Source organism: Aethalodelphis obliquidens, unplaced genomic scaffold (genome assembly GCF_003676395.1).
Source record: "Aethalodelphis obliquidens isolate GAN/ISIS:26980383/991018 unplaced genomic scaffold, ASM367639v1 scaffold113, whole genome shotgun sequence".
NCBI classification, from domain to species: domain Eukaryota; kingdom Metazoa; phylum Chordata; class Mammalia; order Artiodactyla; family Delphinidae; genus Aethalodelphis; species Aethalodelphis obliquidens.
Window position 1 is genome coordinate 1,357,975 of NW_020838057.1, and position 20,794 is coordinate 1,378,768.

At 45.9% G+C, this 20,794-nt stretch overlaps 1 protein-coding gene and 1 pseudogene across 1 annotated transcript; one reads left to right on the forward strand and one right to left on the reverse strand.

Annotated features, from left to right (window-relative positions):
• The first annotated feature begins 2,140 nt into the window (after window positions 1–2,140).
• ZNF550 (zinc finger protein 550) lies at window positions 2,141–19,090 on the forward strand. Its single transcript, XM_027097499.1, has 4 exons — window positions 2,141–2,349; window positions 8,748–8,874; window positions 10,175–10,270; window positions 16,851–19,090. The coding sequence occupies exons 1-4, from the start codon at window positions 2,323–2,325 to the stop codon at window positions 17,840–17,842; spliced, it is 1,242 nt and encodes a 413-aa protein (XP_026953300.1). The 5' UTR covers window positions 2,141–2,322; the 3' UTR covers window positions 17,843–19,090.
• On the reverse strand, window positions 4,625–7,524 carry LOC113615111 (atlastin-2 pseudogene; annotated as a pseudogene).
• Window positions 19,091–20,794: the final 1,704 nt, after the last annotated feature.

Below are 20,794 nucleotides of genomic sequence, written 5' to 3' on the forward strand. Positions count from 1 at the left end.
TATATATATATATATATATATTAGCCGGGCTCGCTGGGGTTTCAACACAAACACTGAGGTGTACCCATGCAGGAATGAATTATTTTGTGTGGGAAGCAGGCAGAATGCCTCATCATCTACTTCCTTATGGGCCTCCTTACAGCTGTCATCCATTTCCCCTGTCATGATCCTTGCTGAAATCTTTTCTTTCTTATCCCTTTGTTACTGACCAGGGTTCTTGGCCTCCTTAATCAAAATTGATCGGAGGCCAGACAAGAAATTCAGACAAGACTTTGCTGGGTCTCATGCTGCAGTACTAGGGAGCAAAAAAGCAAGTAAGTTTCCCTTGCTTGGTCCCTGATATGAGGGTGAGCTGGTCCCTTAAATGGGATGAGGGTAAGAGGAGGGTTGAGGGTTGGAACGGAGGTATGGCTTAGGTGGTCTGCCCACGCCCTTGGTGGTGCTTTGTGCAGGGCTCATGCACAGTACCCTGCTTTTGCTTCCGACACCTCAGAAGTGGCAGTTGGGTTTTTGGTCTTTTGTATTTTGCTGTTCATAATTTGCCCTAAAGCACATGTACACAGTTATATTTAGTCCCTTGTAGTTTCTTTGTATCTGTTGCTTGAGGAGATGTTCATCCAGGTGCAAGCACTACAGCAAAGGGTCCCAGGTCCCAGGTCCCAGCCTGTCTCACCTGGAATGCATACACTGACGCCTACAAAATTATCTCTAAAGTTCTGATCTATAGGAAGTTGGAGAGTGATAAGATAATATATCTTGGTTGCCAACTATTGAAAGCAGGCATATTGTGACTTAGTGACACTGCAGTGTGTGCATCAAGGTTTTTCTTTGGGCTCCTGCTTGCTGAATGGAGTCTACAATATAATGTCTCCCCTTAAAGGGATTATGTTTTCAAAAAATAGAAGGGACAGAATAAATATGAAGATATTTGGATAATAACATACACTTAAATTTATAATTTATGTTAAAGCACTTTCACTTTTTGTAAAATAAATCTTCTGTATATGTTCCAAACATACTTTTTTTTTTTTTTTTTTTTTTTTTTTGCGGTACGTGGGCCTCTCACTGTTGTGGCCTCTCCCGTTGCGGAGCATGGGCTCCGGACGCGCAGGCTCAACGGCCATAGCTTACGGGCCTAGCCGCTCTGCGGCATGTGGGATCTTCCCCGACCGGGGAATGAACCCGTGTCCCCTGCATCGGCAGGCGGACTCTCAACCACTGCGCCACCAGGGAAGCCTCCCCAAACATACTTTTGAAGATCTTCATGAATTTATTTAAACATTTATAGAAAGCAAAGTTTTTCTATTGTCCACCTGTTTAAGGGACACCCAACCTCTTCTGCAAAATCCTAGTAATGGCCATGTGTGAAGTCGGTTCTCTCTAGACCCTGAGCAAACACGCTGAAGCGCACAGAACTGTGAAACTTCAGTCTGCATGTATTTGAACAGTAGCAAGATAAAGTTTATTAGTTCACATCTATGACTGTAGGTACTTTGTATCTGCGTGATACCATGATATCCTCGGAGCAGGCTCAACCAATCAGGAGGAGAGCCCAGACAGAGAGAGAGAGGCCCCCAAGACAAGGTCGGGCAGCGGGGGGCGGGGAGTACACAGGCAGATGTCATGAGGGAATTTCATTGGTGCCTTGTAATGTCACTAGGTCACAAGGGAGGACAAGGGGAGCTTGTGTCAGGGGCCACAGCCTCATCACTCTGGTGTACTCAGTCATCTGGGCGGGGTGCTCACAGACTGTGGCGATGGGAGGCAGCAGAATACGAAGTTTAAAAAGTTTACCATATAGTATGTCCACTTGCTCAGTTAGGTGCATCTTAAATGACAAGATAAAGGAAACACAACAGGGAAACTGGGTGTGTCCCCTTTAGAAACATCCAATGCCTCGCCTCCTTCGTTGGAGCCTCTGTAGGCCCTTTGCCAGCTCCAGTCTCCCGCCTCTGGGACACTGGCTCCAAGGAGCAGACTCTCATTCCCGAGCGGATGCTGGGCAAGAACTACATTACCCTGAAGACTATGCTCCGCGGAATGGCTGTGAGCGCCGCTCTGATGACGTCACAGAAAACGGGCGTTAGTGGCTCGTGTTGTCAGGGGCGGGACTTCCTGTGTCGCCAGGGAGGCCGTTTGTTCGTGATGGGGCAGTTGTGTCTCTATCTTAGGTGACTTCTACCCGGGTCGTCGGGACGGAGCGGGGAGGACAGCCTGGAGGGCCCACCTGCGCCTTTGTACGACCTGGGGGAGGGTCAGCTAAGTCCGCTGGACCCGCCGGTCTCCGGCGCCCTCACGTGGCCCTACGCTCCCCGCGGTGCGATGGCGGCGCTGGTGACCCCGGCGCAGGTGAGTGGACGGCGCGCCAGGCCACGCCCGCTCGGACCCCACCCACGTGGCCGAGGCGCGCTGCTGTGCAGGATGGTGGTGTCCTCTGAGTCGTCACCTTGTCCTCCCCAGGGCATTGTTTGTCGGAGCTTCGGGATGGGGTCGCTTGTGCTTCGGGTGGGAATCCAGGTTAGGGGCTTCACACGGAGGGTCCCATTTCTGTCAGTCAGTGAGTGGGACGCTGTGTGGTAGGGAGAGATGTGGCTTCTCGAATCCCCCTGACCCCATACCGGTGGCGTGGAAGGACCCACAGGGAGGAGTGCAGGCCGCGCAGTCCGGAGACCTTTCTGTGTGTTGCGGCCCCGGCTCTTTCCGAGTCTAGGACTTTGAGCAGCTTTCCCTGCTGTTCTTGGTTATGTTTTGTTTTGTTTTTCTTGGCTGCGTGATGAGGCATGCGGGATCCTAGTTCCCCGACCAGGGCTGGAACCCGTGCTCCCTGCATTGGGAGCGCGGAGTCTTAACCACTGGGCCGCCAGGGACGTCCCTGTCCTTGGCTTTTATGCTAAAGTTCCTCCAACTAGGTTGAGGGAACTAGAAAAACCACATAGGTGACGTGTATTCCCCCGAGTACAGCACGGTGCAGGGAGCATCACTCTGGCTCTCTTTCCACGGAGGTGTCTCTTTAGCCTTTGTTGATCTTAGAGGCTCATCCCTGGGGGAATCTGACCCTTGGGTTCCCAGCTGTGTAACCTCTACAAAGATAAGGGCTGGGGTGAGGAAGAGGCAGGAGTAGCCTGCAGCAGCTTGGGGATTGCAGCCCTGCTAGGACAGAAAGGGTGTCAGGACAGGCAGGGCGCCCAGAAGGCCAAGGAATTTGTCTTTCAGTTTACAGCCAATGGAACTGGCTTCCCACTGAATCTGTTTTCCTATTTGAGGCTCAGTTACATATGGTAAGTGGTGATAGTGTGCAGGAGTGTGGTGTCCGTTTGGACATGAAAACACAACAGGTCCTGGGTAATTCCATAGCCGTGACCCTGAGTACCCTCATCATAGTCCTGATCGCTGTCAGGACTTGTCTTATTTGTTAACTTCCCATTCACTTGGCTCCTTCCTCACTTTATTTCAGACTCACTCCAGTGTGCTGTCCTGCAACAGGCTTTCCCTGGTGCCCTGTCAAAAGCAGACCGTGACCTCGTCTTCTCGCTCTATTTTCTTTCTTTTTTTCTTTCTTTTTAAAATTTATTTGTTTTATTTTTAACTGTGTTGGGTCTTCGTTGCTGCATGCAGGCTCTCTAGTTGTGGCCAGCGGAGGCTACTCTTCCTTGGGTTGTGCGGGCTTCTCATTACGGTGGCTTCTCTTGTTGTGGAGCACAGGCTGTAGGTGCACGGGCTTCAGTAGTTGTGGCTCACAGACTCAGTAGTTGTGACACACAGCCTCTAGAGTGCAGGCTCAGTAGTTGTGGTGCATGGGCTTAGTTGCTCCGCGCGGCACTTGGGATCTTCCCGGACCAGGGCTCAAACCCCTGTCCCCTGCATTGGCAGGCGGATTCTTAACCACTGAACCACCAGGGAAACTCTATTTTCTTGACTTTGGAATCTTTGCGTCCCTCTGACATTGTCTTGCTCATTTATATCGTTACTTGTTTAGCATCTCTTTCCAGCCCTGGACCATGAGCGCCTGTTGCTGCTCTCTGCCAAGACCTAGAACAGCCTGGGCTTGTAAAGGGCACTCAATAAATGGTTAAATGAATGAATGGGTCTGCCACTCAGATGCTCCCATCACACTTATAATAAGTACAACCTCCTGCACTGTGGCCCACAGGCCTGTACTGGATCTGCCCCATGACTTCCTCCATGCTTCTTCCTCTCCCCTTCTTCCCTTACTCACCACAGTCAGCCAGGAGGTCCTGAACTTGCAAAATTCCTGCCCAATTTGCAGCTTTTCCCCTTGCATTTTCCTTCATCTGGGGCCCTGTTCCCAGATCTCTGCAGGGCTATCTCTCCCCACCCTTCCTGTGCATCACTGTCACCTCTTAGGACAGTCTTTTCCTAGCTGTTTTAATTCTAGCTAAGGTACAACTTGCTCCCACCTGCGCATCTTCTGGCAACTCTGTGCCATCTTTTTCTGGCTGGATGTTCAATTCCCACTTCTGTTCCTTTATGTATATATATATATATATATAAAACAAAATTTTAATTATGTACTGAAAATAAATTACAGGAAAGAACTTTAAAATGCTACAGAGGACAAAGTCACGATAAACATTCCCATTGAATTCCCTTGGGGAGTGGGGGGGGGTGAGATTGCAGTGCTCAAGAAGATAAATATCGCAAATATATCAAAAACTTCAAATTGTGTCTGCATTCACACACTGACATGAGTCACAAACATTCCTTCACAGTGACTGTACTCATTAGCCTACCACAGAACTAGATTTTGTCATAAACTACAAAACTTTTAATACAAAATCGTGTTTATATATTTATAATTCATATACATGCCCTATCTGCGATTTTAGAAAATAAAAGCTGCACACTGTATAGATACTCTTAACTCAGAGCTGTAGGCAACATTTTTGGTTGGAATTTCTCCCCCAATAAAATTAATGGCATATTTTATGTACACAAAGGCTAAACTGCATAAAGACAGTTCAGTTTCCCAGATATGCGTCTCCTTTTTGGACAGGTTTATAAATTTTCAAAGGCAAGACAAATGTACACCTCAGAGTCATTTTCTTAGCTACAAGAATTATCATGTAATTTCTGTGAAGTTCCTGATATATGCATTTATGTAATACTGGTATTGAAGGCAGTAAAGCAATATGTACTTTTAATGTCATGGCTCAATAAAGGCTTCATTGTCATTGCAATCTGATTATTGATACAGTGATTCATAACCTCTAAAAATTAAAATTTCAATGGGACACTGTGTTAAAGAGACTCTAAATAGATTTCTTAAAATATTTCCCTGAAATATCCTTTACATAAGACAGATTTCACTAACATTAGATTAAGTAAAAAGGGGAAAAAAAGAATTAAACATGGCACAAGTGTGCATGAAAACTAATGCACAGTTAGTCTTCATGTCTTAGGAGCCATAAATAGAATGCTTAAAACCAACAATTTTAACTCTGTGGCAGCCATCTGTGAAGCCAGTTATACTAAACTACTTCTACAGTTGATTGTAAACTTTGGTTTATTTTTATTTGAGTTCTCATTGTACAGCTAGCATGAAAAGAAGAAAGAGTGGAGTCCATGAGGAGATGAACTGTCAGTCTTTAATCTGGCATGATGAGACAGCTGGACAGTCAGGCTTGCTTTGATAGAGTTTGTTACAGACTGCCTTATGTTTTCCTCTGTCGAATTATCACCCAGGGGCTTCAATACCTGTTCCCATAGTGTTTCAGCAATCTGATCAATCATTGTTCAAATTTCTGTGAACTCCCCAAAGTATGTAACATATGCCCAAGTACAAAGAGGCCTCAGTGCTAACCCCATGACAAGGTTACACAGACGGCTATAGAGTTTGGGCCAACGAAACCAGTCAGTCCTGAGATTATATACATAGCAAACATGACTGCAAACAGTGTGGCAGGCGTATGAGCAGCATAGAAGATATTTTTTCCATCATTGTGCTTTATAAAATTTGCATAGGTTTCTTTATAAAATTTGCATAGGTTTCTTCTATTTCAGCCTCAAGCTGGTCCTGATAACGACGGTAGAATTCCTCTCCACCCATTTTTTTTACTGAACGAAACTGTTTAATCGCCACTTCCTTGAGATCCAGGTGTTTTCACTTCCAGATCTGAAGGTGCAATGTAAGGCTTGTCCCCACTGCCTACCTGCTCCATACTTTCTCTCTTGCTCCTGCTACTGCAGCAAATTTATTAGCTTCAGCTGTTGCCTGAAGCATGGACTTCTTATATAAATTTTAATATAAGCCTTAAAGTATTCTACAAGGTCTCTACAAATGACTTTCATCTCTTATCTCTTTTGCTACCAAATTTTCTGGGGCAAGTAGCACTGGAACCAGATTTCAAAGCTCTCGTTCAAACTCTTCATCAATATCTTTCAATCTCCCATCAAAACTAGGATGGGCTTCCCTGGTGGTGCAGTGGTTGAGAGTCCGCCTGCCGATGCAGGGGACATGGGTTCGTGTCCCTGTCCGGGAAGATCCCACATGCCGCGGAGTGGCTAGGCCCGTGAACCATGGCCGCTGAGCCTGCGCGTCCAGAACCCGTGCTCCTCAACGGGAGAGGCCACAAAAAAACTAGGATTAGTTGCAACTTTAAGACTAGGATGTGGCAAAAGGAAGCAACCAAGATTTGAGAAACAATTGTGAATGTGCTTCCTTACATTCTGTAGCTCTTCAGGTTGATTTTGTTTTACCTGCAATCTCTTTTCAAGGAATTGTTTTCCACTTTCCAAACCATATGAATGTTCATAAGGATAATTCTAGTTTCGAATCAAAAACATTAATGTCTGAAATGATTTCTGGTAGATTTCTTTCATTGCAAGTCTGCCATATTCTGTAAATAATTGCAAGTGTTGAAGATCATCTTCTTGAATATTTTGAGACAAATTATATACCTGGAGAGAGCCAGTCATAGTACTCAGAGCAAACACTGTTGCACAATCTCTGATAGTTGACTGGCTATCAAAGGCACCTTGGGTATCCATTAGCAGCACAGCCACTTTTGTTCATTCCAGACATATGCCTGTTGTTTCTCTTTCACAACAAACTCGCCATGTAAAGCCAGTCAGTGCTTCATTGTTTCCACCAATCCAACTTTGAGAATCCTTGTTATACATACATCTAAGCATGAAGTCCAGTAAAAATGATTTCCCTTTACGAAAAGCTCCTGTCATGGATACCACTACTATGTGAAGATCTCTTATGTGCTCCTGTAGCAATATCTGCTCCAAAACTTCTTCATCAAGCTCAAAATTATGGTCAGCTTCATGTGCAAGAACAATCTGTACTGGAAATGGTTTCTTCATAACCTCATCAGAGTTTACTAGGTCGTCATCTTCATAATTCTCACCTAGGAGGGTTGTGGACGAGACGTGGTTAACCCAGGTGTTTGGGTTGCTGGTTCGCCTCTGACGCCGCAGCCCCTCGTGCAGCTGCTGCCTCCGCACTGCTTCGCCACCGCCCCCACCCTTTTTTTTTTTTTTTTTTTTGCCACGCAACATCGCTTGTAGGATTTTAGTTCCTGACCAACTATTGAGCTTAGGGCCTCAGCAGTGAAAGCGTGGAGTCCTAACCACTGAACCACCAGGGAATTCCCCCACTTTTCCTTAAATTTGAGGTTGTGGTTGATTTTCTAGAGCTGCCTGAGCCTCAGGCCTCTGGCTGTGACATGGTGGTGACGATGGCATTTACCTTGTGGGCTGTGGATTAGTGAAAGTCACAAAATACACTGAACACTTAACTGGGCCAGGCACTCCACAGCATCTGGTGTGGGAACATTTTCTCTTTAGTTCTAAGAATTGGCATAGTGGGAGTGATTGTTGTATTGATGTGGAAATTGATGCTTGGAGAAATGATGGGATGTCATCCTCCCCATGATCACACTGCCAGCAAGTGTCAGATTTTTTTATATATATATAAATTTATTTATTTATTTTTGGCTGTGTTGGGTCTTTGTTGCTGCGCGCGGGCTTTCTCTAGTTGTGGCAAGCAGGAGCTATTCTTCATTGCAGTGCGTGGGCTTCTCATTGTGGTGGCTTCTCTTTGTTGCGGAGCACAGACCCTAGAGCACATGGGCTTCAGTAGTTGTGGCATGCGGGCTCAGTAATTGTGGCTCACGGGCTCTAGAGCACAGGCTCAGTAGTTGTGGCACTCGGGCTTAGTTGCTCCGTGGCATGTGGGATGTTCCCTGACCAGGGCTCAAACCCGTGTCTCCTGCATTGGCAGGCAGATTCTTAACCAGTGCACCACCAGGGAAGTCCCGAGTGTCAGATTTAAGAGTCTTCATTCAAACCCCAGAAATCTGGCTCCAGAGCGAGGGATCTCTAGTCACTTTACCGCAGCGTGTGAAGACCGCAGCCTGGGGCAGGTGCACCATGAGGACCAGGGAGGCTCAGCACCTGTCACTTTGCTGTTACCATTGTTGGAATTATCATCATGAACATTTTTCCCAGAGCACGTACCATCTGCCCCCAGTCCTCATGGAAAACCATTGTCTGTGTCATCTCTAGTGGCTTCCTTCACAGGAGGCTTTTCTCTCAGCCACAGTTGCGTTATATCCAGAGACTGCTTCCACCTCCCCCTTGAGCCCAACACAGAACTCGGCAATCAGCAGGCCTCAGTGGTTCAGGCCTGTGTCTCTCTGCATCTTCACCGGCAACAGAGTGACAGGGTTGATCCTATCCAAGTGCAAAAGCCCAACACCACTACCTATTTGACTGTCCAGGTGTTGGTGACCTTCAAGGATGTGGCCGTGACCTTTACCCGGGAGGAGTGGGGACAACTTGACCTGGATCAGAGGACCCTGTACCAAGAGGTGATGCTGGAGATCTGTGGGCTCCTGGTCTCACTGGGTAAGTGCTTAGCTCTCACACATGTGGGGGACCCCACCCGCCTTGTTTCCAGGCTGATCAAGGTCACAGGAGTCACCTTTCCTCCTCCCCACAGGCCCTGCATTTTTCTGGTCGCTTCTCCTCCTGCCTGATCTCCCTGTGTCTGTAGCAGTGATCGGTGGGATAGAAACAATGTCCTTATGAACACCAGCCCCATCCCAGTGCCCAGCACCCTCGGGCCTCAGTTTGAGGTCCTTGTTGCAGATTCCACAGGAGGGAAGCTGACTGACCCAGCCTGGTGATGTCAGGTATCACCACAGCCAGTTAGCAGGGCTGTTCTCAGACGAGTGGGTGAGTGAGGGAGACCCCTACATGGCATTTGTCATCAGTGCCACCCAGGGATCTTCCTAAACAGCACAATCTTGGTTCAAAGGCCCCTCGTGTCTACATCATCATCACATGCTTTCTGAGGCCTGGGCCGTGATCCTCCCCTGGGCAGGAGATCATTTTAGAAGGTGCACAGGAATGTCATGGAATGCCACAGGTGGACACCCTGCAAAAGCCAGTCCTTTTACCTTCTCTGTCTGGCACGCTGATTGTTGTCAAGAGAAAGTCTCAGATCAGTGTGAGTGAGTATTCCATGGCCCCCTTTGTGGTTAATTTTTCTGTTCAACAGAGGGACCTGCCTCTAGCTCACAGCCCTGAGCCTTCTACGTGAACTTGCTAGGACCTTAATGCCATTATTTTGACTTCAGCATTGTGGGTTTTTTTGTTTTTTATTGGAGTATTCCCAGGGTCCCGTGGCTGTGTGTGAAAGTGGCATGACCCTGCATGGGGCTGGCTTCCACTGATGAAGTTTAAGGGAAGTGGTGTTGTGTAGACAGACAGCACCACCCTCTATAGCAGTTGCAGCCCAGGAGTGGTGTTTGTGCCGTTGGATTCCCAGTCACAGATCAACATTTTCCTTACTTTGGGAGCCGCTACATTCGTGGTCTTGTTCCTGTATTGAAGTCCCAGATAGGCTGGAAGGGTTTCATTCTTCTCATCAAAACACCTGCGTTGGGCTTCCCTGGTGGCGCAGTGGTTGAGAGTCCGCCTGCCGATGCAGGGGACGCGGGTTCGTGCCCCGGTCCGGGAAGATCCCACATGCCGCGGAGCGGCTGGGCCCGGGAGCCATGGCCGCTGAGCCTGCGCGTCCGGAGCCTATGCTCCGCAACGGGAGAGGCCACAACAGTGAGAGGCCCGCGTACCGCAAAAAAAAAACAAAACAAAAAAAAAACAAAAAAAAACACCTGCGTCCTGTTTTTTTCTCCATCCACAGGGCATCCAGTTCCCAAACCAGAGTTGATCCACTTGCTGGAACATGGGCAGGAGCTGTGGATGGGAAGGAGAGGCCTCCCACATAGCATGTGCCCAGGTAGGAGCCAATAGCTGTTGGGCAAGTGGGTTCACAGCAACCTTGAGAATGCATGGGGACCAGTGCCTCTGAGCTGCTATGTGAAACCCCCTTTGTGGGGTCTGGTGGTTTCTCTCACATCAAAGTATAGTGTGCATCAGCTGGCCAGCTTGGGACCACACCATTATTTAGAGACTCAGGCACCTTCTTTTTTTTTTTTTTTTTTTTAATTTTTATTTTCTCTCTTTTTTTTTTTTTATTGAAGTACAGTTGACTTACACTGTCGTGCTAATTTCTGCCATACAGCAAAATGACTCAGTTATACACATATATAATTCCTTTTTTATATCCTTTTCCATTATGGTTTATAACAGGATATTGAATATAGTTCCCTGCGCTATACAGTAGGACCTTGTTGTTTATTCATCCTATATATAATAGTTTGCATTTGCTAATCCAAAACTCCCACTCCTTCCCTCCCCACCCACCCTCCTCCTTGACAAACACAAGTCTGTTCTCTATGTCTGTGAGTCTGTTTCTCTTTCATAAGTAGGTTCATTTGTGTCATATTTTAGATTCCACATATAAGTGACATCATATGGTATTTGTCTTTCTCTTTCTGACTTACTTCACTTAGTATGATAATCTCTAGTTGCATCTAGAGATCCAGGCACCTTCTGACGTCAACGTATAGCTCTAAGGTTGGTCCAGCATAATCCAGCTGGTGGAGGGGAAACAGCAAGGGATAGGGGCCAGGTCACACCCAGATGCACACATACTTTACTCCCCTGTATCTCACAGGCAAGGACTAGGCATTTGGCCGCAGCTGGATGCTCAGGACTGGAGAGTGTGGTTTTGCTCTGGGCCGAAGGAGAAGAGCCAGTGGGCTTGGTTTGTATGACCTCTGTCTACTCTACTCACCCTGCTCTCAGGAAGTCAGAGCGAGGCTAGTGTGTATGTGAGTGGGTTGTTTGAAGGTATAATGAGATAATGCAGAAAACTGCTTAGTACAGTGCCTGGTCTATAGAGAGGGTCGACTAAGGTCAGTTCTTACCATATCCATGTAATTGTATTAATCAAAGTAAATGGTGGTATCACACATTTTTCCTGGACTTCTAGACTCAGAGGAAAAGGGGCCTTTCTTCCCCTTGAAGTTATGATCTATGCTATACTCTCTATGGAACTCTTTCCCACCTTCTCCATCCATTTATCCATCCTCCTGTTTGTCCACAAGACACTCAGAAGCAGCCCCTTGCACTGTACCTTCCTGCCCCTCTTGCCCTTAAGAACACCAAGCGGATGTTTGGGGTTTTCAGCCCCACATCTCTGCTGCTGACTGTAGCTTGAATAATCCACAGTGAGTCACAGTCTCTATTCTCTATCGGTCCTTCAGTCTTCTCAGCCCGCCTGTAAGTGTCTTTGGCCAATTCCACTACCGATGCTCTGTTCCACACGCCACCCCGCCCCCATTTCCTTATTCCCAGATCTCCACTTTCGTGTCTCAGAGACCTCTCAAGCTTGTCATGCCTTAGAAGACCCCCGGGATCCTGCCCACCCCTATCCCGTGCCTTGTTCTGAGAACGTCCTGCCATCTAAGCTGATTAGAAGATTAGCAACACCTCAGCCAGCCTCTCTCTCCATCAAACCAACATCCGTCCATCCCCAGGCCTGCCCGTTTGAGATTATCCGTGTGTCCTGAGTCCATCACCAGCACCCTAATTCAAGCTCTCATCATCTTTTTATATATATATAAATTTATTTATTTTATTTTATTTATTTTTGGCTGTATTGGGTCTTCACTGCTGTGCGCAGGCTTTCTCTAGTTGCAGCGAGCGGGGGCTACTCTTCGTTGCGGTGTGTGGGCTTCTCATTTGCTGTGGCGTAGAAGGGGCTCTAGGTGCACGATCTTCAGTAGTTGCAGCACATGGGCTCGTGGGCTCTAGAGTGCAGACTCAGTAGTTGTGGCACACGGGCTTACTTGCTCTGCGGCATGTGGGATTTTCCGTGACCAGGGATCGAACCCATGTCCCCTGCTTTGGCAGGCGGATTTTTAACCACTGCGCCCCAGGGAAGTCCCTCTCGTCATCTTTTTTTTTAAATAAATTTATTTATTTTATTTATTTATTTTTGGATCTGTTGGGTCTTCACTGCTGCACGTGAGCTTTTTCTAGTTGTGGCAAGCGGGGGCTACTCTTCATTGCAGTGCGTGGGCTTCTAATTGTGGTGGCTTCTCTCGTGGAGCACAGGTTCTAGGCTCATGGGATTCAGTAGTTGAGGCACACAGGCTCAGTAGTTGCGGCTCACGGGCTCTAGAGCACAGGCTCAGTAGTTGTGGCGCATGGGGTTAGTTGCTCCACGGCATGTGGGATCTTCCCAGACCACGGATCGAACCCGTGTCCCCTGCATTGGCAGGCGGATTCTTAACCACTGCGCCACCAGGGAAGCCCACAACTCTTGAAAGAGTTGTCTCATTTTGGAAATGATGGACAGTTGTCCTGTGGAGTATGTGGGGGATGGGTTCCAGTGCTCCCGCAGATACCAACATCCGTGGATGCTAAGGTCCCTTATGGTGGGCCGTCCCCCTCCATATGCACAGTTCCATATCTTCAGATTCAGTCAACTGCAGATTATGTAGTATTTTGATCCACGGTCGGTTGATCTCATGGATGCAGAACTCACAGATACAAAGGGCTGAAATCGTGTATAAGTGGACCTATGGGTTTTAGATCCATGTTATTCAAGGATTGACTCTATATATTTGACTTCCATACCCTTTGTTTTTAAAATCTACTTAATTTTTTTATATCGGAATTATACAGTGATACATATCAATCCTTCAGGTTCAGCTTCACTTTTTCTTTTTTCAATTTTTAAAAAATTTTTCCCGGGTTTCGGCACCAAAAAAAAAAAAAAAAAAAAAAATTTTATTGCAGTATTGTTGATTTAGAATGTTGTGTTAATTTCTGCTGTACAGCAAAGTGATTCAGTTATACATATGTATACATTCTTTTCCATTATGGTTTATCTCAGGATATTGAATATAGTTCCCTGTGCTATAAAATGGGACCTTGTTTATCCATCCTATATGTAATTGTTTGCATCTGCTAATCCCAAACTCCCAATCCATCTCTCTCCACCAACCCCCTTGGCAACCACAAGACTGCTCTCTATACCTGTGAGTCTGTTTCTGTTTTGTAGGTAAGTTCATTTGTGTCATTGTGCCATTTTTTTTTAGATTCCACACATAAGTGATATTATATGGTATTTGTCTTTCTCTGAGTTACTTTGCTTGGCATGACAATCTCTAGATCCATCCACGTTGCTGCAAATGGCATTATTTCATTCTTTTTCATGGCTGAGTAACATTCCATTGTATGTATGTACCACATCTTCTTTATCCATTCCTCTGTCAATGGACATTTAGGGTATTTCCATGTCTTGGCTATTGTAAATAGTGCTGCTGTGAACATAGGGGTGCATATAGCTTTTTGAATTAGAGTTTTGTCTGGATATATGCCCAAGAGTGGGAAATCATCTTTACTTTTCACATATGTATAAACTGAGGTATCCTCCACCTCACCCAAAATTTAGACTATTTCCAGTTTTGTTGCAGGTTCCTGGTGCTTCATCCTTGTCAATAGCTTGTCCTACAGTGTTACCCACTGTTTACACTCTATTACTGTGGATAGGTTTTCTTTTTCTTTTCCTTTTGGATGAGGGGGCGTGCCTCAAACAACAGAAATTTATTGTCTTAGTTCTAGATGCTGGGTGTCCGTAGGTTTGGTTTCTACTGAGGCCACTCTCTTTGGCCTGTAGAATAAGATGGCTTGTTCTTGCTAATGGCATTGCTGTCATCCTAACTGCCCAGTACAACAATGAGAATAATAACATTAGACTTCTTCAGAGAATCAGACCCAAAAGGAGATAAATCAGAGTTTTATTCTATTGATTAGGCTTCATGTGATTGTGAGGGTTAAGTGATTTCAAAATCTTCGGGGCAGTCCAGTAAGCTGGAAGAGTAGATGCTTGCAGTCCTGGGTCTGGAGGCAGAATCCTTTCCCTCCCAGGGCATCTCAGCCTTTTCCCTTAAGGACATTGATTTTTTTTTTTTAAGTTTATTTATTTATTTATTTTTCTGGCTGCATTGGGTCTTCATTGCTCCATGTGGGCTTTCTCTAGTTGTGGTGAGCGGGGGCTACTCTTCATTGCAGTGCATGGGATTCTCATTTTGGTGGCTTCTCTTGTTGTGGAGCACGGGTTCTAGGTGCACGGGCTTCAGTAGTTGCATCACGTGGGCTCAGTAGTTGTGGCTCACGGGCTCTAGAACCCAGGCTCAGTAGTTGTGGCGCACAGGCTTAGTTGCACCGCAGCTTGTGGTATCCTCCCAGACCAGGGCTCGGACCTGTATTCCTTGAATTGGCAGGTGGATTCTTAACCCCTGCGCCACCAGGGAAGTCCCAAGGACATTGATTGATCGGATGAGGCCCACCCACATTAAGAAGGGTAACTTGCCTTTCTCAAAGTTTGATGATTCCAGTGTCAGTCATATCTAAAAAGTACCTCACAGCAACCTCCAGAATGGTGTTTGACCAAAGAGCTCAGCACAGTAGCCAAGCCAAGTTGACATATAAAATTAACCAACATACATACTCGCACTGCGTCAAGAAATGTGCTGAGAGCTTTACAGGCATTTTCTCATTTAACCCTCATGACACCCGGAGAAACTGAGAGTCCTCTAGCCTCTTAGGTGAGGAAATTATGACATAAAGAAGAAAGGAGGGGGATTCCCTGGTGGCTCAGTGGTTAAGAATCTGTCTGCCAATGCAGGGGACACGGGTTTGAGCCCTGGTCCGGGAAGATCCCACATGCTGCAGAGCAACTACTGAGCCTGCGTTCTAGAGCCTGCATGCCACAACTACTGAAGCCCGCACGCCTAGAGCCCATGCTCCGCAACAAGAGAAGCCACCGCAATGAGAAGCCCGCGCAACACAACGAAGAATAACCCCCGCTTGCTGCAACTAGAGAAAGACCACGTACAGCAACGAAGACCCAATGCAAGCAAAAATAAATAAATAAAATACATAAATTTAAAGGAAAATAAAAGAAGAAAGGAGGGACTTCCCTGACGGTCTAGTGGTTAGGGCTGTGCCCCTCCACTTCAGGGGGCACAGGTTTGATCCCTCATCAGGGAACTAAGATCCCACAAGCCGCTCCTCAAACTGAGGCATTGTGACTCCAGAGTTCTCCCTGCTAACACCACTCTAATGCTTCTCAACAGAGCAGAAACTCGTCTTTCATACCGTTTGAGTTTGTGTGTCCCACTACCCCTTTTCTTCTGAGATTTTTATTCTCTTCTTCCTGTAACCGCCCCTTCAGGCTTGCCTTCACCAGGATTCTGGTGCCACTTTCTTCTTGTAACTCTCTTTTTTTGCTGCGCTGTGTGGCTTGTGGGATCTTAGTTCCCTGACCAGGGATCAAACCCAGGACCCCTGTAGTGGAAACATGGAGTCCTAACCACTGGGCCACCAGTGAAGTACCTCTTTGTTTTTTTTTTTAATTCAAACAGTATTTTCAGTGTTTTATTTATCAGCCACTTATATAGCACTTATTACATCCCAGGCCATTTTCTAGGCAATTTTTTCTTTTTTAATTGAAATATAGTTGATTTACAATGTTGTGTTTCAGGTGTATAGTAAAGTGATTCAGTTATACATATACATATATCCATTCATTTTCAGATCCTTTTGCCTTATAGGTTATTACAAGGTATTGAGTATAGTTCCTCGTGCTATACAGTAGGTGCTTGTTGTTTACTTTATATATAGTAGTGTGTATCTGCTAAACCCAAACTCCTAATTTATCTTTCCCTCCCCCCAGCCTTTCCCCTTTAGTAACCATGAGTTTGTTTTCTATGTCTGTGAGTCTGTTTCTGTTTTGTAAATAAGTTCATTTGTATCATTGTTTTTAGATTCCACATATAAGTGATATCCTATGATATTTGTCTTTCTCTAACTCACTTCACTTAGTATGATAATCTCCAGGTCCATCCAGGTTGCTGCAAATGGCATGATTTCCTTCTTTTTTATGGCTGATTGATAGTACCTTTTCTTCTTATAACTCTTAAGCACTCTCCAAAGGTGGATCTACCCACGCTTATTCCTTCCGTTTCTACCCAGTACCCCATCCTTCTTTCTTTCTGGCAACTCTGATGTCTGCATTAGGACCCAGCTCATGGGACACCTCCCAGGGAAGATGACCTTTTCTTCCCAGTCTTGCTAGGTGCCACTTCCCTACACTCTCACAGAACCAAGACATCAATCCTTGAGGCAGATGCTCTCCAGACAGTATTAATGAAACTGTCCTCCCTCCCCTACTCCAGATCCTCTGTCTCCCGGTCCGGCCTCCTGCCAGATTTTCCCTTTAATGGTGTTAGGGTACAAGGGTCATAGAAAGTAACTGGAAATCTAGGATACACTGACGTTAAAACATAGCAGATATCAGAGGTGCTGATTTCATCCTCATTTGTTCACTGAAGTGTTGCTTCTGTTTCTTCTGTGTTGTATCACCGAAAGTCCCCCTTTGTGTATTGGATTCTTTCCAGATGACAGAGCAAAACGTCAGACCAGAGAGCTGGTTTTGTCTGAAGGAGTCTTGCTCCAGGGAAGCCTGACTCTGGAATCTTCAAGGGACTGCAGGTCGAGGCAAGCCATGGATCCAGAAGGGCTTTTGGAAGTGCAGAAAGGTCAGCTGAGGCCAGAGACAGACGCCCACAAGGAAACGCATCCTGGGAAAACGAGCCTTGAAGATGATGGTTTGGAGGCGGATGATGGTGTGCACTCCAGGGCGTTCCAGGAGAGAGTCTCTCAGGGAGATGTTCTCTGTGAACGTGACCCACAGGGACCAGGAAAAGGCCCCCTGATTCATAACCTCTACAAGTGCAAGCAGTGCGGGAAGAGTTTTAACAGGAAGTGGTACCTTGTTCGACATCAGCGGATTCACACTGGAATGAAGCCCTATGAATGCAATGCGTGTGGGAAAGCTTTCAGCCAGAGCTCAACCCTGACCCGGCACTACGTCATCCACACCGGGGAGACGCCATACAAATGTGCCGAGTGTGGGAAGGCCTTCAAACGCAGGTCATACCTCCTGCAGCACCAGCCGATCCACACTGGGGAGAAGCCCTATGAGTGCGGCCAGTGTCGAAAGGCCTTCACCCACCGCTCTACTTTTATTCGCCACAATAGGACCCACACTGGAGAAAAACCCTTTGAATGCAAAGAATGTGAGAAATCATTTAGCAACAGAGCACACCTCATCCAGCACTACATCATCCACACTGGAGAGAAGCCCTACGATTGCACAGAGTGTGGGAAGGCCTTCAGGTGCAGCTCAGAACTCCTACAGCACCAGCGGATTCACACGGGGGAGAAGCCCTACGAGTGTGCCCAGTGCGGGAAGGCCTTTCACCGGAGCACGTACCTCATCCAGCACTCTGTCATCCACACCGGGGAGACGCCATACAAGTGCGCCGAGTGTGGGAAGGCCTTCAAACGCAGGTCACATCTCCTGCAGCACCAGCGGGTTCATACTTGAGAAAAAGGCCTTCACCGCTGCTCCTTTTTTGTCTTTCATGAGGGGATCCATGCTGGAGGGAAGAATCCTTTGAGTGTAAAGAATTCTGGGAGGGTTTTTTGTCTGCTTTTCAAATGCATAAGTGGTCATGTGGGAGAAGACGCCTTGCGAATGCAGTGGAAATGTCAAAAGCCTTCGGCCCCTGCTCATCGTTCAGAGGATTCATTCTGTGGAGAAACTCAGCACATGAAGCTATGCCACCCGTGGGTCCGTCCACCTCTGTCAACATCAGAGAACATACCGGGGAAAGACGTTCTGAATGTAACCAGAAGGACGCTCCTCAGCCAAAAGAAGACTCATCCTCGCCACCTGAGAATGTGTAATGAAGAGGAACCACTTAATTATTGCCGTGAGAAAGCCTCCTGTGACATGTCACCACTAGTCACGTAGAGTCATATTGGAACTTGACGGAGCTTGGGCTTTTCCTGTGAGGAAGCGCAGAGGAGACAGACTCAGGGTTCGTTATGCGCTTATAACAACATTCAGCCACAGGGCTCCCCCTTGGTTTGCACTTAAGCCATCTCAGCATTATGTTAAAAAGAAAACTAACAAGGGAATTCCCTGCAGAGTCCCAGTGGTTAGGACTCCGCGCTTTCACTGTCGGAGGACCTGGCTTTGATCCCTGTCGGGGAACTAAGATCCCGCAAGCCCCACGGTGTGACCAATAAAGAAAAAAGAAAAATAACAAAGAGGTGGAGGGGATAGAGACAAAGACTATAAACGGAAAAAAACAAATGCTTTCGTAAGCTCTTTCAGACTTTCCTGCCAAGCCTGTTGCAGTTTTTCATCAGTTCTGTTTTTTGGTGGGGCAATGTTTGAGGGAGCAAAGGACCCCAGCCCTTTGTTTTTATGTGTTCACTGCTGTCTTGTGTCATGAAACTTGGACGTTGAGGGCAGCTCCACCAACATTTGTTGGAAGGCTTGGTTCCGAACATCTCTAGCCATTGGCATAATTCTTTGTGAGAAATATGAGGGCTTGAGTCATGAGCTACTTGAACTTGTAAGAAATTAGAATACCGAAAATAGCATCACACAATACTTGTATTTTATATCTAAGGAGAGAATGGTCCACATAGGGATCGCCACATTAAAATGTGCACCCCTAAAGACGTTGAATTTTTTTTTAATAGGTAAACTCCTGTTCATCTGGTTTTAAATGCCTGATACTATCTCTCACTCTTTCTTCTTCTTCTTCTTCTTTTTTTTTTTTTAGTTTAAAAAGAAGTACGTTTATTAGTATATGCACACAGTTTGCAGAATAGAAACATTTAGAGTATTTAGGGAAATTCAGTCAAATTAAACAAACCTCAGTGAAAATATGTTGTATTTGTTTAATGGCAGACAGGTAATTACTTGAGTCTATTAACTGGCTGCATTTTCAGTCTTCAATACGTTCTTTTTTTTTTTCTTTTAATTTTTTTTTTATTTTATCTTTGACCGCATTGGGTCTTCATTGCTGTGTGTGGACTTTTCTCTGGTTGCGGTGAACAGGGGCTACTCTTCGTTGTGGTGCGCAGGCTCCTCATTGCGGTGGCTTTTCTTGTTGTGGAGCACAGACTCTAGGCACGCGGGCTCAGTAGTTGTGGCGCACGGGCTTAGTTGCTCCACAGCATGTGGGATCTTCCTGGACTAGGGCTCAAACCCATGTCCCCTGCGTTGGCAGGTGGATTCTTAACCACTGCACCACCAGGGAAACCCTCAATAGGTTCTTTGAAAAGATGTTTAGCAAGGTGGAAGATAACTTGATCCATGTCACTTAGAGGCTTTATTTATCTATTTTTAAAAATATTATTGGAGTATAGTTGATTTATAATGTTGTACAGCAAAGGTGTACAGCAAAGTGATTCAGTTATACATATATACATATACTCATGTATATGAGTTATATATATACTCATTCTTTTTCAGATTATTTTCCCTTATATGTTATTACAAAATATTGAGTATAGTTCCCTGTTCTATACCGTAGGCAGTTGTTGGTTATCTGTTTTATATATAATAGTGTGTATATGTCAATTCCAATCTCCCAATTTATCCCTCCCCCCCCAATTCTCATTCTTGATTCCATTCTATGTGGGGTTTTTTCTTTTTCTTTTTTTTAATCATTCATTCATTCACTTCGATATTTATTGGATGCCAGAATCACTGTTCTGGGCACTTGAAAGGCATCACTGAACAAAACAGGTTGAAAAAAGAAACAATCTTGCCCTGCAGAGTTTACATAAGCAGCATAATAAACAATAAATTGTATAAAATACTAGAAGGTCATAAGTGTTACTGAAGGGAAAAAACGGAGCAGTGTAAGTTCAATGATACACACCAATCTGTGAGGGGATAAGAACACGTCATAATTTTAAATAGAATGGTTAAAGTGGGGCCTCTTCTCAAAGCTGACGTTTATGCAAAGACTTGGGAAGAGAAGAAGGTGCTAGCTATGTAGGTATTTGGAGAAAGTTCTCCCCATGTAGAGGGAACATCCAGTTCAAGGGCTTTACAGCTGGGACATAACCTGGAATATTCGAGGCACATCAAGGAGGTGATGGAGCTGAATCAGTGATGAAGAGAGGGAATAGTAGGAGATTAATTCAGAAAGGAAATTGGGAGTCCAATGCAGTCAAACGCTGCATAACACTATTAGGGTCTTGGCTTTGACTCTGAATGAAATGGGGAGACATTGGAGGATTTGAAGCAGAGGAATGGCTTGATCTGCCATGTCTTTAAAGGGTCACACCGGCTGATGTATTGAAAGTGGTTTGTTGGAGGGTTTGTTTTCTTTATTGTCTCTGACAGCAAGGTGCTCATCCTGTATGGCTGTGGCCTTCTGAGGTGAGTGCTAGTTCTTTCCTCTTTCCACTGTTTCAGCCTCTCTAACCCTGTGGAAAGGACTGGACATTTCCAAGTCCCCCTCTGCAG

Bases quoted from the DNA above. Each gene is read 5' to 3' on its own strand.
- ZNF550 (XM_027097499.1), top strand. From the start codon at position 2,323: ATGGCGGCGCTGGTGACCCCGGCGCAG. The intron at 2,350-8,747 runs GTGAGTGGACGG...TTGACTGTCCAG, and splicing joins CGCTGGTGACCCCGGCGCAG to GTGTTGGTGACCTTCAAGGA. The intron at 8,875-10,174 runs GTAAGTGCTTAG...CTCCATCCACAG, and splicing joins TGGGCTCCTGGTCTCACTGG to GGCATCCAGTTCCCAAACCA.